Source organism: Pongo abelii, chromosome 1, assembly GCF_028885655.2.
Source record: "Pongo abelii isolate AG06213 chromosome 1, NHGRI_mPonAbe1-v2.0_pri, whole genome shotgun sequence".
Lineage (NCBI taxonomy): Eukaryota > Metazoa > Chordata > Mammalia > Primates > Hominidae > Pongo > Pongo abelii.
The window spans coordinates 197,206,785-197,222,457 of record NC_071985.2 but is presented as its reverse complement, the minus strand read 5'-3'; the positions used below and the strand labels follow the sequence as shown (position 1 = coordinate 197,222,457).

At 53.6% G+C, this 15,673-nt stretch overlaps 1 protein-coding gene across 1 annotated transcript; it reads right to left on the bottom strand.

The window, feature by feature from the left end:
* Positions 1-414: 414 nt before the first annotated feature.
* EVA1B (eva-1 homolog B) lies at positions 415-2,057 on the bottom strand. The gene is made up of 3 exons (XM_002811045.6): positions 1,870-2,057; positions 1,381-1,477; positions 415-1,114 (listed from the first exon to the last, which is right to left on the bottom strand). The coding sequence occupies exons 2-3, from the start codon at positions 1,445-1,447 to the stop codon at positions 678-680; spliced, it is 504 nt and encodes a 167-aa protein (XP_002811091.1). The 5' UTR covers positions 1,448-1,477; positions 1,870-2,057; the 3' UTR covers positions 415-677.
* Between the last annotated feature and the right edge of the window lie 13,616 nt (positions 2,058-15,673).

The following is a 15,673-nucleotide window of genomic DNA, read 5'->3' as shown; positions in this document are numbered from 1 at the left end:
CAGACGTGAAGTCCACCGTCCAGCCCAAGTACGCATGCTTACACCGGGACTAGTAGCACCTTAGCCTGGAGGTCAGGGTCCCGAGGCCTAGTGTGTGTGTCATTGCAATGTATGAACCCAGGGCACTGTGGGGACAGGGCGACGTGTGTCCAGGCGTTTGCCGGTAAGGAATGCGTTTTGAATAAGGAATGCGCGTGCACTTGCTCTGTGTGTGAGGCTGGGTGCAGGCCTGTGGGCTTCTGCCTGTTTGCTGGCTGAGAAGTGAATGCGGGCAGGTGTGCTGTGTCGTCGGGTTGGTGGGTGGGGGTGGTGCAGCTAGGTTAAGGGAGTCAAGCTGGGCCTCAGCCCTGGGGCCTCTGCGTGGCAGGAGCCTGGGGGTCGCTGGGGGCAGGAGTAACAGAGGGAGAGACTGAGTCACTGAGAATGCAGCTTTCTTTCATTTGGTCACTTCACCTCTTCATCGACCCCAGAGAGGGAGTGGGGACCCTCCATCCTGCCCCCTCCCCGCCCCCGGGGTCTTCTGGCAGGACTGGGGAAGGGAGCCTCTCGGGGTGGCCGTCCACGCCCAGTAGCACCTGGGAGCTGTGGGGGCCGAGGCAGTCCGAAGGTCTGGGGCAGCTCTGAGCTCATGTGCAGGTCCGGTACCCCAAGCTCCTTGCAGCGGGAGCCGCGGCCCATCAGTAATAGTGCATGCGGCCCAGGGTGCCCGCGCCCGTGGCCGTGGGGCTGGGCCCCAGCGTGCCTGTGCCCAGCAGGTCCGGCTGCCCGGTGCGCCAGATCTCCCGCAGGATCCGTTCGCGCTCCTCCAGCCGCTGCGCCCTCTCCAGCTCCTCCGCCGACGTGAAGACGTTGACGCTGAGGGGCCCGTCCGGCTCTGCGGACAGCTCGGGGCCCGGCAGCGTGTCGTCGGGGCCCAGCCGAGTCACCGTGTCCTCCTCGTCCTCGTCGTCGTCCTCGGGCTCCAGGGTGCTGCTGCGGGGGTCCTGGCGCTGAGCCGGGCCCCGGGGCCGCGGGCGGGGCGCCCACGAGATACTGATGACGAGCAGGCAGAGGGTGAGCAGCAGGCCGAAGCAGACGCCCAGCACGAAGTAGAGGCCGAAGCTCTCGGGGTTGGCTGCGGGGCACAGGGCGGGGATCACGGAGGGGCCCGGGCGGGTGGGGGTTGTCCCACTTCCAAAAGACCCATCCCACTTCCAAAAGACCCCAGGTTCTAGGTATGGGGGGCGAGGCCTCTAACCTCTACTCGAAGGGCATTAGGGAACCACCAGCGGGCAAGGGGGCGGGGAGCGGGGCGGAGGGGACGGACAAGGCGCTGGGGAGGGAAGGGGATGGTGGTCAGGGAAGGGTTCAGGCCCCCAGTCTTCCGGCGCCCGCCCTCACCGCGGATGTGCGCGTAGGCAGCCAGGCTGTTGCTGAGCAACTCCATGTCCCTTCGCGGGGCATCCATGCTGCTCTGGGGGGCAGCTCCCCTGCCAGCCTGCGAGGTCAGCAAAGTCAGATCCTTCTCTCAGCCTGGAGCCCACCCCGATCCCTTCCGCAGGCAGCTCCTCTCCCAGGAGCCGCGGCCCCAGGTTCCACCCTGGAGAGAGTGCTTCCCTAACTTCGTGGCGGCCCGGGGCCCTGCCGCGGGGGAACCCCTCTCCCGGGCGCGGACGCCCCTCCAGCCCGGGGAGCAGCGCCGGGGACCGCGGGAGGCCCCGCCCCCTGGTGAGGTCCCCAGCTGAGGCCCGGTTCCGCCGTCCCGGGGCGGGATGGAGGATAGGGACGCTGAGCCTCCACGCCCCAGGCGGGCTCCGGGAAGGGAAGCTGCCTCTCTCCTCGCCCGCCCGCCCCGCGGGGACCCACCGGCCCGGGGCCGGGCCCACTCACCGTCAGCGCCCCGCTTCCCGGCTGCCCGGCCCCGGCGCGTCCCGCGGCCGCATACACTGGGTCCGGCCGCCCCCGCCCTCTCGGGTCCCGCCGCCCCTCCGGGCCCGCTGGGCTCCCAGGCCGCGGCAGCGCGGGCGGGACAAGGACCGAGGGACCAGCCGGCGGAAAGTTTCCTCCGAGGAAAGAGGAGGGGAGGGACGGGACGGGGCGGGGCGGGCGGGGGAGGCGGGGAGGAAAAGGGCTGGGAGAGGAAGGGGAGAGGAGCGGGCAGCCGGGAGGAGGGAGAGCCCGGCCCGCGGGCCGTCCGTCCCCCACAGGAAACCGCCCCCAGGCCACTAACAACAACAACAGCGAGGCTGGAGCTCTGCCTGCGTGCGGGCCAAGGGCTAAACCCTGGACAGGTTCTTTCACTTACTCCGCCTGACAACCCTGCGACGTGATACCATTATCCCCACTTCGCAGATCAAATAAACGGAGTCTTGGACAGATTGAATTGACTTTACCAAAACCGTCAGGATTAGAACCTGCTGCTCTCTGACCCTAAAGCCTGAACTAGAAACCACCGCTCCCGCTCCTAGGAGGCCCCATCCAGGGAAAGCTGCTCCTCTTCCCCAGACCCATGCCGGACTGGAAGGGAGGGAACTGTCCACCCCTCCTCCCAGGGCCCAGGCTTGAATGTGTCCCCTGGCCGAGCTCTGATCTAGTCACGCAGGGTTAATGATTGTTGGACTCCAGCTTTGAGCCAGGCCCCGGCCAGCAGTCTCGCGGACCCCAGCGTGGGGCCTCTGTGCCTGCGAGCTCCTGCGCTCTTGTGCACCAAGCAGCTTGTGGCGGCTTGTGGCAGATCCCACCCCATCCCGCCCCCCACCCCAAGGCTAAACCTGCCTGTGCTCACACACGCATTTCCCACCTGGGCTTGTGCATGCAATGTGGTGTGTGATCAGAGTGTGTGGCGAGGGGCTTCTTTCTGTCCTGTCTCCCCGGGGCCCCCCATCATGGGCCTCCCCTCCCTTGCTGGAGCTAGAATGAGGGGGAGGCCGCCTTGGCGGGAGCCTTAGAGCGGAGGAGGAAAGGGGGAGAGGAAATTGCAGACATAGCTGAAGGCGCTGCCTGAGGCCTGTGGGCCAGCGACCCTCTCCCTGTCCGGGCTGCAGACCCCTACTCCTCCAGTCCCGAGACTGGGTTCAAGTAGAGGGCAGATCTAGATGGGGGAGGACTAGGACTGACTCCTATGGGGATGGAAAGGGGACTCCTGGGTGTCTTTGTGACTGTTTAGTGTGTTCTGTGAATGTGCGGGCAGGTATTTTTGCCCACATCTGAATATTTGTCTATTAATGTGATGTATTTGAGTATTGTTGTGGGGGCGAGTATGTCTGTATATAAATCTGTGCAGCCACTAGTCAACAAATATTGTGTATGCCTAGCACTTCCTAGTCTAGTCTACAGCATCTGTGGATTTAACCAACTTTGCATGAAAAATGTTCAAAACCAAAATTGCATCTGTACTGAACATGTACAGACTTTTTTCTTATCATTATTTCCTAAACAATATATATATTTAATTTTTTTTCTTTGAGACAGAGTCTCACTCTGTCACCCAGGCTGGAGTACAGAGGTGCTATCTCAGCTCATTCACAACCATTACCCCCTGGGCTCAAGTGAGCCTCCCATCTCATTCTCCCAAGTAGCTGAGAGGGACCACAGGCTTGCACCACTATGGCTGGCTAATTTTTGTAGAGATGGGGTTTTGCCATGTTGCCCAGGCTGGTCTTGAACTCCTGGGCTCAAGTGATCCACCCACCTCAGCCTCTCAAAGTGCTGGGATTACAACTGTGAGCCCTCGTGCCGGCCAATAGTATATTTTCATAGCGGTTACATTATATTACATATTATAAGTAATCAAGAGATGATTCAAGTGTACAGGAGGATGTGTGTAGGTTAAATGCAAATACTGAACCAATTTATTTTACATCAAGGACTTGAGGATCCTTGGATTTTGGTGTCTATGGGAGGGAGGTCATGGAGCCAATCCCCTGAGAATACTGAGGGACAGTTTTTTTTTTGTTTTTGTTTTTGTTTTGAGACGGAATCTCGCTCTGTCACCCAGGCTGGAGTGCAGTGGCGCGATCTCGGCTCACTGCAAGCTCTGCCTCCCAGGTTCATGCCATTCTCCTGCCTCAGCTTCCCAAGTAGCTGGGACTACAGGCGCCCGCCACCACGCCCGGCTAATTTTTTGTATTTTTAGTAGAGACCGGTTTTCACCATGTTAGCCAGGATGGTCTCAATCTCCTGACCTCGTGATCCACCTGCCTTGACCTCCCAAAGTGCAGGAATTACAGGCGTGAGCCACTGCACCCAGCCCTGAGGGATAGTTTTAATGAGGATTTAACAAACAGAACAGACACAAATCCTTGCTCTCATGGAGCTGACACTAAATTGGAGGAACAATAGAAGATAATCTCAGATGCTTCTCAGTGCTGGGGGGGCATGACAGGATAGGGTAATGTGATGGAAAACACCTGGGAGTGGCTCTCACAGGGACATCCACAGTGAGACCTGAATCCTAAGGAGGAGGCAGCTGTGCCAGGATCTGGGGAGAGTGTCTGGGCAGGAGTTAAGAACGTGCTTGGGATACCTCCCTCCAAGGGAAGAAAACCATGCAGATGGCGTGTGGGTGCAGGGGAGAGTGGCAGGGGCTGCCCATGCAGGGACTCGCTGGCCTTGTTGATGAGCTTTTTCTTTCTTTTTTTTTTTTTCTTTTTTTTTTGAGATGGAGTTTCGCTCTTGTTGCCCAGGCTGGAGTACAAAGGCGTGATCTCTGCTCACTGCAACCTCTGTCTCCCGGATTCAAGCGATTCTCCTGCCTCAGCCTCCTGAGTAGCTGGGATTACAGGCATGCACAACCACACCCTGCTAATTTTGTATTTTTAGTAGAGATGGGGTTTCTCCATGTTGGTCAGGCTGGTCTCGAACTTCTGACCTCAGGTGATCTGCCCACCTTGGCCTCCAAAGTGCTGGGATTACAGGTGTGAGCCACTGTGCCTGGCCAGGAGCTTGGTTTTTAATGTAAGTGTGGTGGGGAGCTCCTGGAGCGTTGAGCAGGGGAGTGTCATGGTCCCGTGACACATTTTGGAAAGATCCCTGTAGTGGCTCAGTGTAGGGTGGGCCACTGTGGGCAAGAAGGGGAGCAGGGAGGGTGGTGAGTAGGCTGGCAGCTGTCCAAGCCAGTGAGGGCGGGGCCGGTGAAGAGGCGAGAGGGCTCAGACTCAGGTGGTGTTCTGAAGGGAGTTCCTGCACTGGACTTGGATGTGAGGGAGAGAGGAGTTTAGAACACTTTCATACTGGGCTGGGGCACCTGAGGAAAGCCCATGTGGGGAAGCAGGTTTGGGGGGAGTCAGTTTCACTGTAGATAGGTTAGACTTGAGATGTCCATTAGATATCCAGGTGCAGGTGTTGGCAAGGCAAGTAGAACCCCCAGGAATCTGGCTGGAAATGATATTTGAGAGTCCTTACCACATACGATGGATTTACCACCCCAGAAGTGGATGAGACCGAACATCTGGGGTAAGGGGGCAGTGAGAGAAGGATCTGAAGCTCGAGCCCATTGAGGGGTCTCCTGGAGGTGAAGTCAGCAAGGAGAACCAGGCCAGAACAGGGACATGATCAGCCATGTGTGATTGGGCTGAGAGGTGAAGATGAGGCCAGAATTTGCCCACTGCCTTGGCCGAGATTTGAAGACCGTCAGCAATATTGAGTTTCTGTGGGTTGTATTCCTATTTTTTCAAGGGGTATATGTCACTGACTGTTTGCACAGGTAGCTTATTTACGTGCAGCATTGCTGGGAGTGCATGAGCATGTTTAATGCCTGCCATCCACAGGAATATCGGTGTGTGCTACAGTGTGCTTGTGTGACTACGTGTGTTGTGTGCCTCAGTGCCTCAGTTCATGTGGCACATACCTGTGTCTGTGAGAGTCCACATGTGTGCTCCTCTATGTGCTGTTGCTCTCAAGCTGTTTCCATGCACCTCTGTACTACGCAGCTCTCTGTATCTCTGCCTGCAGGCAAAAGTATGTTTGTGTCTGGGTTGGTATGTGACATATGTGTTGGGAGTGGGTCAGGTATGACTCAGCCCTAGTGGAGCAGGATGAGGGTTGAGATGGTTGCTGGTCGCTTCTAAGAGGGGCGCACATTAACCAGAGGGCTGTCCTCCAGGGGCGTGCCGTGGCCAAGCCAGGCCAGGCGGGAGAAGCGGCAGCCTTGCCCTGGAGGGTTTTGAGAAGCGCTGCTCCTGGAGGCCCTGGGGAAGGTCCCTGAAACCTTTGGCCAATGTGGCTGTCCCCATGGTCCCCATGCCCTCCCCACCCCCTGCCTAGCTGCTTGACTGCCTGCTGCTCCCCAGCCCACCAGCCTGTCCGTGGGTCAGCCCAGCCACCTGCTTCAGATCTCTGCAGGTGTGTCACCTGCTGTTCTGGCCCTCATCCCAACTATCCACCTGCCCATGTCCTCCCTACCTCCTCACTGCCTATCTGCCCAGGACTTATCTGCTATCTGCTCAACCGCCTGCTTGTTGACTGCTTCTCTGCCCTCCTATCTGCCTGTGAGACTAGAGATTTTTCACCTTGGAAAGCACGGAGAGTACTCCTAAGATGAAACACGGGAAGGACAGGCCTTGATGGAAGGTCGGGGGACTGAGAGATCCAGAGCCTATGGGAGGGGCCTTGGGAGTGCTGGCATATTCAGGACCCAGTGCAAACCCAAGCACAGCTCTGCTCCCGGCCCCAGTGGCCAAACTGAAGGCTGGCCCTGGCTATTCTGCCGTTGACATGGGCCTCACCCTACCACGGGGATAGGTCTTGGATGGAGGGAAGAGGGAGACTCACCGGGGACCTCCTGAGTCCTTTGAGTGTCCCCACGGCCCCAGCACCCGGGACAGCTGCTGGAAAGAGGGTACTGGCAAAAATTTGCAAATGGACAATAATAGGCTCAGTGTAGTGGCTCACGTCTGTAATCCCAGCTCTTTGGGAGGCCAAGGTGTGCAGATCACTTAAGTCCAGGAGTTTGAGACCAGCCTGGGCAACATGGCGAAACCCCATTTCTACAGAAAACTACAAAAATTAGCTGGACACGGTGGCACACACCTATAGTTCCTGCTACCCAGGAGGCTAAGGTGGGAGGATCGCTTGAGCCCAGGAGATCAAGGCTATGGTGAGCCGTGATCGTGCCACTGTACTCCAGCCTGGATGACAGAGGAAGACCCTGTCTGAAAACAAAACAACAGCGACAACAAGAAAACAATAATAGGGACATTGAGTACCCTTTCTGGCACCTGGCACTTTGCCAAATGCTGTGCACGCTCCTACCCTTCAGTCTTCCCAGTAATCTTGTGCAGTTTGTAGCATGGCTCACATTTGCCAAGAAGGAAGTGAGGTTCAGCAAGGTTAAGCAGTGCCTGTGGAGTCACATGGCTGCAAGTGTGGCCTGGACTGGACTGCAGAGCGCATGCTGCCCACCGCTTTCCACGGGGCAACTCTAGGCCATGATTCTCCACCCCTCAGACCCAAAGCTGCCTTTTCATAATGCTTGCTGTTGCTCCCTTTATGCTCCTGAAATGAAACTTATGGCCAATATGCCAGCCTTTACATCTAATTAAAAATCACCCAATGGTTTTTTTGTCCTTATTAATATATAAGAAATAAAAGGTAATGATAATGTGTTTGTGAAGTGCCCAATTGCTGGGGAGGTCACAGCTGTGTGTACAGACTGACGCTGGAGTGTGGTGGTGTCAACGTCTGAAACGATGAATTTGGTGAAGTTCTGAACACAATGAAGTGCACGTTTCCTCCTCTTTACACAGTAGTTGCATTCCTGGAAAATTCAGTGTATACTAGAATGCATACACTCTTTGTGTTTATATGCAAAATGGAGTTAGAGCCTTGGCTCTGGTAATTCAAAACAAGCCATTCACTTATGTTGTGCAGGATGTAGAATCTGCCTTCCTTCCAGGGCTGTCTGGAGTCCCTGGCGCCACCCTTGTAACTGCCAGTCATTGTGATGACCAGTCCCCTCATCCCTTCCCCCACAGTGGCCACAAGAGGAAAGTTTCCCACCCTTATTCATGGAGCTCAGCGTTTGAACAGGGGAGACATGCATGATCAATAATTGGATATATGTCAGGTTGTGATGAATACAATGAAAAAAAATGAGTAAGGGGTTAGAGAAGACCAGGTGGACAGGTGAGGGAAGGCCTCTCTGAGGAGGTGGTATTTTGAGCAGACACCTGAATGAGGCAGGGAGTCACAGAAATACCTGGGAGAAGAGCCTTCGAGAAAGAATAACCGGTGCAGAGTGTTAGGGTCACCCCGACCAGTTCCCCTCCTTTCCCATGGGTCTTACAATACAGTCCGTTGTGACCTCTGCACAGCTCCCCCAGGGCTAAAGGCAACCCCCACTGCTGCCCTGCACTGACCCTTCCAGTGACTGTTTGTCTAGAAGACTTCAGCTGAACTGGCAAACAGTTCCAGAATGCAGTCAGAACACCTGCTAACCAAAGCTGGCAAAAACATCACCAGGATGCAGTCAAGACACCTGCACCCCCAACTTGGTTCACACACCCCAACCCAGTTCCTCGCCCTGTAAAGCCCTGCTGCAGTCTGTAAGCGGGGCTGCCTCCTCTGCCTGTCAAGGAACAGCCTGGCAGGACAAATAAAAATTGCTTGCCTGTCTTTGGTTCTACTCATCGTTTCTCTCGGCTAACCTTTTATTATGGTGCCAAAACCCAGGAAGGTGGTAGAGTTCGGCCTCCCTTTCTTCCTCTTTCCTAACCACCACCCCCACTTCCCTTGGCTGAACTCCCCCTTCCCAGAGGATCCAGAGGATTTCTGGGACCCTCCCATCGTTGGTGACTTCATCCATCACTATAGTCTGCAAAGGGGTGAGTAAGAGAGACTCTTGCCATCTACCTGGGACCCTTGACTGTCTCTGTCTTCCCAAAAGACCCAGTGCTGGGCCAAGGGCTCCCTCCGGCCTCTAGGCCTCCGACTCCTCTGTTTCAGGGATGCCTGACTCGGTGGTTGCCTTCTGTGTACTAAACAAGGCCCACAGGACTGGGGACGCCCTCTCCCGCAGTCCTTGCCACCGGCAGTCTCCTTCCTCAACCACCTCCTCCATTCACCATGGGAGCCTATCGAGCTACTCTGTCTAAAGCAACCCCCCTGGGGTCACTTGTGCAACCTTGAGACTCTCAGTTTTTGTGCAAAGGTTCGTCCCAAGAGGCTTATTTTCTATTGTAATACGGCTTGGCCACAATATAAATTAGACATTGGCTCCCAGTGGCTTGAAAATGGTACTTTCTATTTCAATATACTCAGGGACTTAGACAATTTTTGCCATTGCGATGGAAAATGGTTTGAAATTCCTTATGTTCAGGCTTTCTTCACCCTCTGTAACCGCCTTTCACTTTGCCAATCCTCCTCACCCACTCTAAGCCCAATTTACTCTCAGCAGAACCACCTTCGCAGCAACTGACAACTCCTCCTTTGACCCCGCCGGCTTTCGTCCTCCCTGGCAACATCATAATCCTCCATCAGATCATCACGATCCTCCACCATACGCTCCCGCTCCTGCCTTATCTCTCTCCCCTCCCCTCTCTAACCACCCAGCTTCTGAATCTGATTCCTCCCCATCTCCACCCCATACCCACTCTCGAAATCAGCATGTCCAACAACCAGTCCCCATACTTCCCCTCCGAGAGGTTGCTGGAGTTGAAGGAATCATTCGTGTCCACGTTCCCTTCTCCCTCTCTGACCTTTCCCAAATTGCAAAACATCTCGGGTCCTTTTCCTCCGATCTCAACACTTATATTAAAGACTTCAAATACCTTACCCAATCTTAAGAACTCACTTGACATGACCTCTATATTGTCCTCTCTTCCACTATCCTCCTGGAAGAGAAGGAAAAAGTGTGGCTCACATCTCAGGCACATGCTAATGATCTTCAAGCAAGGCTTCAAGGATAGCCCCCATTTCTTTGGGCAAGCCCTACCCAAGACCTTGCCTCCTTAAACCTATCCCCCAGCCACCTTCTCCAGTATGTAGATGACCTCCTTCTCTGCAGCTGCTCCCTAAAAGACTCCCATGCCCACACCGCCACCCTTCTCAATTTTCTTGCTGTTAAAGGCTATAGAGTCTCCCCGTCCAAAGCACAGCTTTCCACCCCTAGTGTGACCTACCTAGAAGTTCAACTCTCTACCGGGTCCCAAGCCATGACCTCAGCATGAGCAGCCTTAATGGGCAACCTATCTCCATGTTGCTCAGAAAGTGAAATTCTTTCCTTCCGAGGGCTAGCAGGCTTTTTCAGAATATGGATCCCCAACTATGCCCCCTTAGCTCACCCCCTTTATGAAGCAGCCAAAGGCCCCCTAAAGGAGCCCCTAAATCCCTCCGACCACATAGTCCCTAGCTTCCACAAACTTAAAACTGCCCTTATAATCGCTCCAGCCCTATCTTTGCCTGATATTTCCCAGCCCTTCACCCTCTACACAACTGAAAGCCAAGGAATAGCCCTTGGCATACTTGGCCAACCAGAACGAAGTCCTCCATCTTTTGCCCCCATAGCCTACCTTTCCAAACAGCTAGACAATAGCATTTGAGGATGGCCAACCTGCCTTAGAGCTCTAGCGGCAGCTGCCACCCTGGCCATAGAAAGTAAAAAGCTAACATTCGGTCAAGATACCACCATCCATAGTCCACATAATCTATAAGACCTCCTTTCCTCCCAAGCATTAAGCATTCTTCCCCTTCCCACACCCACATCCAGCTTTTTCATGCCCTATTTCTCGACAACCCTGAGTTCTGTCTTGCCAAAAGTTCCCCCCCTTAACCCCGCATCTCTAATTACAGTATCTTCCTCGTCTCCTTCCCACTCCTGTACTGAAATTCTAGACCACCTGCAACCACACTTCCCTAACATCTCCTCTGAGCCTCTCACTAATCCAGATGACCAACTATTCCTAGATGGCTCCTCTTCCGGAGCCACCGGCTCTCCCAAAATTGCTAGGTATGCAGTAGTTACCTTAAACCAAGTAATTGAGGCTAAGCCCCTACCCCCAGGAACCTCCTCCTAAAAAGCAGATCTCATAGCTCTCACCAGACCCCTTACCCTCTCCAAAGGCAAATGAGTCCACATTTACACAGACTCCAAATATGCCTATCACATCCTCCATTCTCATGCCGCCATCTGGCAAGAGAGAGGATTCCTTACTGCCCAAGGAACCCCCATCACTAACGGCCCCCTTATTTACCAACTTCTTCAGGCCGCACACCTCCCAACTAAAGCAGGAGTTATACACTGTCGAGGACATCAAACAGGATCAGATGAAATCTCAAGAAATAACAGAAAGGCCGATGAGGCAGGAAAAGAAGAGTTCCTTTCTTCTGTCCCTGCCCCCCTCCTCCTCGTTACCCCAGCAATCCAAACCAAGTACTCTCCCACCGAAAAGACTTCACCACTACAGCAAGGAGCCTCCCTTCAAGAGGATTAATCAAAAACCAAGAGTTCGTCCTCCCCCAAGAGCAGACCAAGGAAATTCTGACTTTTTTTTTTTTTTTTTTTTAGACAGAGTCTCGCTTTGTCGCCCAGGCTGGAGTGCAGTGGTGTGATCTCGGCTCACTGCAACCTCCACCTCCCAGGTTCACGCCATTCTCACGCCTCAGCCTGCCAAGTAGCTGGGACTACAAGCGCCCGCCACCACACTTGGCTAATTTTTTGTATTTTTAGTAGAGACGGGGTTTCACCGTGTTAGCCAGGATAGTCTTGATCTCCTGACCTCATGATCCACCCGCCTCAGCCTCCCAAAGTGCTGGGATTACAGGTGTGAGCCACCGCGCCCGGCCTAATTCTGACATCTCTTCACCAATCCTTCCATATTGGTGCGCACCCCCTGTACCTGCTCCTTCGCCCTTATTTCTCCTCCCCCCATCTATTCACCTCACTAAGAGACACAACCTTAAACTGTCCTATATGCTCTGTTACTTCCTCCCAAGGGGCCTTCCGCTCTCCCTCCATCCCTACACATCAGCTCAGAGGAACACTTCCAGGGGAGGACTGGCAAGTGGACGTCATCCCATCAAAAAAACCAAATATCTTCTTAGCCTCATAGACACCTTCTCAGATTGGGTAGAAGCATTTCCTACCCCGTCGGAAAAAGCTGCAGAAGTCTCTCAAATTCTTATAACAGAAATCATCCCTAGACTTGGTCTCTCTTGGTCCATACAATCAGACAATGGCCCTAGCTTTGTCTCCCAAATCACCCAACAAGTCTCTCAGTCCCTTGGCATCCAGTGGCGCCTCCATATCCCATACCGACCCCAGTCATCCAGAAAAGTTGAAAGGGCAAATGGAATTCTCAAGACTCAGTTAACCAAAATAACTCACTCTTGAAGTCAAAAAACCATGGACCTCCCTTTTACCCATAGCACTGGCCCGCATCAGAGCCAGTCCAAAAGCCCCCTCCTTCCTCAGTCCATTTGAATTAATGTATGGACACCCTTTCCTCTTACAAAACATACCCCCACTAATTCTCACCTCCCAACACTCTCCCTCATCCGTCATCTCTTCCGCGAGCAAGCTGACCAGGCCCTCCCAAAACCCCACCAAGGTCCCACCGACCAAACTCTCCTCCCAGGAGAGTATATCTTCCTAAAAACTGTCACTCCAACAAACCTTAAACCAAAGTGGGAAGGCCCTTTCCAGTTCTTCTCACTACCCCCACTGCAGCCAAGCTGTCAGGACATAACTCTTGGTACCATCTTTCCAGGTTAAGAAGGGCTCCTGCAACTGACCTGCCACCGACTGTTCCCTGTAAATACTGTAACCAGCTGTTCCCTGTAAATACTCCAGCACCCTCCTTGGACCAACCCGACTCAGCCTTACACCCATCCCAGAAGACGCCAACCCCCCCCCCCATGAAACATAACAGATAAGTTACCACCCCTTACTGTTAAATATCAAAACCCTCATTAATGGGAATCATTTACGGCGCTGCCCTTGTAGGAGTTGCCTCACTTACTCTGCTCTTTGCCATAGGAATATATACTGTAACACCCCCAGGGTGGAACTCTAGCTTCATAATCCTCCTCATAGCAGAATAAAGGCCACTAATAAGTGACTGCCCCTCCTAAATGTCCTGCCTTTGCCCTGTCTTGCCACTTCACTCTCTCTTACCCAGAACAACCCACCCTCACAGCACTCCTTAACTGGGTAACTGATCTCACCTTCCAAAGAGCCCTATGTGAGTTTAGCCCAGGTGAAACCAATTTCTTCACCTTCAGTCTTATCCTTTGCCTGCTTACTCCTCCTTTCCTTCTCCTCCTCACTACGACTCCATCTACAACAAACCATCCAACAGGCACACACAATACTTAATCAAACCAATCTTGACCTCGCACATAACTGCTGGTTTTGTGTCCATCCCTCAGAAACCGTATCAAAAAATGCCTTCCTGGTCCCACTTAAAGATTGGACCCTTACCAACCTGACACTCCATCCTCACTATCGAAGCTTCGGAGGGGTAAATGCACTTAAAAGTTATAAAACCAACCTCACCCGCTACACCTCCAGGAGCAAAGTTATCTTAGGGGCACTTACATCTGATACCAAATTAGACCAACGGGCACCCCTTTGTATACAGCGCGACCTTCCCTCAGGAACCCCTTTAGGCACTCTCCCCACCGGCTCATGTAACTACACCCTACAACTCACCCCACCTGCTGGTATCCAGACGCTAACAGTATACAATCCCACTCAAATACTCAAAATTTCTGGTCCCCCAAAAATACAAACCACTAATCTCAACGCAGTAAACTCAGGTTTCTGCATCAATCGACACAAACCCTGTATGATAATTGCGAGATGGACTCCATGCCCTAGCCCCCGCCCAGCCTCCAATTGTCTACAACTCAGGTAGCCAGAGCCCCCACTGGGGAACAACTTTTAGTGGACACATAATATTTCCTCCTACATTGGGAAAACAAAACAGTAGGGCTAGCCAACTAACCTCAACCCGTCCCTTCTAACCACTCACCGGGGAGGCCCTGTCTTCCTCTCTGTCCGCCTGGCGGTCAGAAAACAAGATCCTAAAGCCCCTCCTTGCCAAAGACCTCCAATTTTGCCTTCCTAGCCAGGGCATATTCTTTCTCTGCGGCACCTCCACCTATCTCTGCTTACCCACTAACTGGACGGGAACCTGCACACTAGTCTTCCTTAGTCCAAAAATAGACATAGCCCCGACCCCTACCCTTCCAAATTCAAACATCATCCCGCAGACGCCGAGCCGTACAGCTCATACCCCTGCTAATAGGGTTAGGCATTACGGCAGCTGCAAGAACTAGAGTCGTAGGAATTGCAGCCTCTCCCTATTACTACAAATCCCTATCCAAGGACCTCTCTGATAACACTGATGACCTAGCATCCACCGTATCAACCCTTCAGGCCCAACTAGACTCCCTAGCCGCAGTAGGCCTTCAAAACTGCAGGGGCCTCGATTTACTTACCGCAGAAAAAGGAGGTATCTGCGTCTTCCTAGATGAAGAATGCTGCCTCTATTTCAATCAGTCAGGCCTGGTTCAAGATGCAGTTAAAAAATTAAAGGACCAGGCTCAAAAATCAGGGAAAACAGCTCTTCCATCTGGCCCTCCTGGCCCCTATGCCCCTTCAGCTCCTGGGCCTCCTGGCTACTCCCACTCCTTGGACCTGTCATAATCATTCTCCTTCTCCTAATCTTTGGGTCCTGCCTCTTATGTCTCTTTACCCAGTGTTTTTTTATTATTATTATTTATTTATTTTATTATTATTATTATTTTTAGATGGAGTCTCGTTCTGGCGCCCAGGCTGGAGTGCAGTGGCGTGATCTCTGCCCACTGCAAGCTCCGCCTCCCGGGTTCACGCCATTCTCCTGCCTCAGCCTCCCGGGTAGCTGAGACTACAGGCGCCCGCCACTACGCCAGGCTAATTTTTTGTATATTTAGTAGAGACGGGGCTTCACCGTGTTAGCCAGGATGGTCTTGATCTCCTGACCTCGTGATCCACCCGCCTCAGCCTCCCAAAGTGTTGGGATTACAAGCGTGAGCCACGGCGCCCGGTCTCTTTACCCAGTTTTTACAGAAGCGCATCCGAGCCTTCATCCATGGAACCATACAAGACATGATGCTACTCCAAGAATACCAACAATTTCAAAGCCAGAACCCAAACCAACCCCTACCTTCCAGCCTCTCCCCCTAACCACCGCTCTCTCTCAGCTAGAAGCAGCCTGATGAGAACAACACCCCCTTTTCTATCAACTATTAAAAGGCTGGAATGTTAGGGTCACCCCGACCAGACTGTTCTCCTCCTTTCCCATGGGTCTTACAATACAGTCCTTTGTGACCTCTGCACAGCTCCCCCAGGGCTAAAGGCAAACCCCCCGCCACAACTGACCCTTCGAGTAACTGTTTGTCCAGAAGACTTCAGCTGAACTGGCAAACAGTTCCAAGATGCAGTCAGAACACCTGCTAACCAAAGCTGGCAAAAACATCACCAGGATGCAGTCAAGACACCTGCACCCCCAACTCGGTTCACACACCCCGACCCAGTTCCTCGCCCTGTAAAGCCCTGCTGCAGTCTGTAAGCGGGGCTGCCTCCTCTGCTTGTCAAGGAGCAGCCTGGCAGGACGAATAAAAATTGCTTGCCTGACTTCGAGCCTACTCGTCCTTTCTCTCGGCTAACCTTACAAAGAGGCTGTGTGGTGGAAGCATGCTTGGCTTGTTCAGG

Bases quoted from the DNA above. Each gene is read 5' to 3' on its own strand.
- EVA1B (XM_002811045.6), bottom strand. From the start codon at position 1,447: ATGGATGCCCCGCGAAGGGACATGGAGTTGCTCAGCAACAGCCTGGCT. The intron at 1,115-1,380 runs GTGAGGGCGGGC...TGTGCCCCGCAG, and splicing joins TGCCTACGCGCACATCCGCG to CCAACCCCGAGAGCTTCGGC.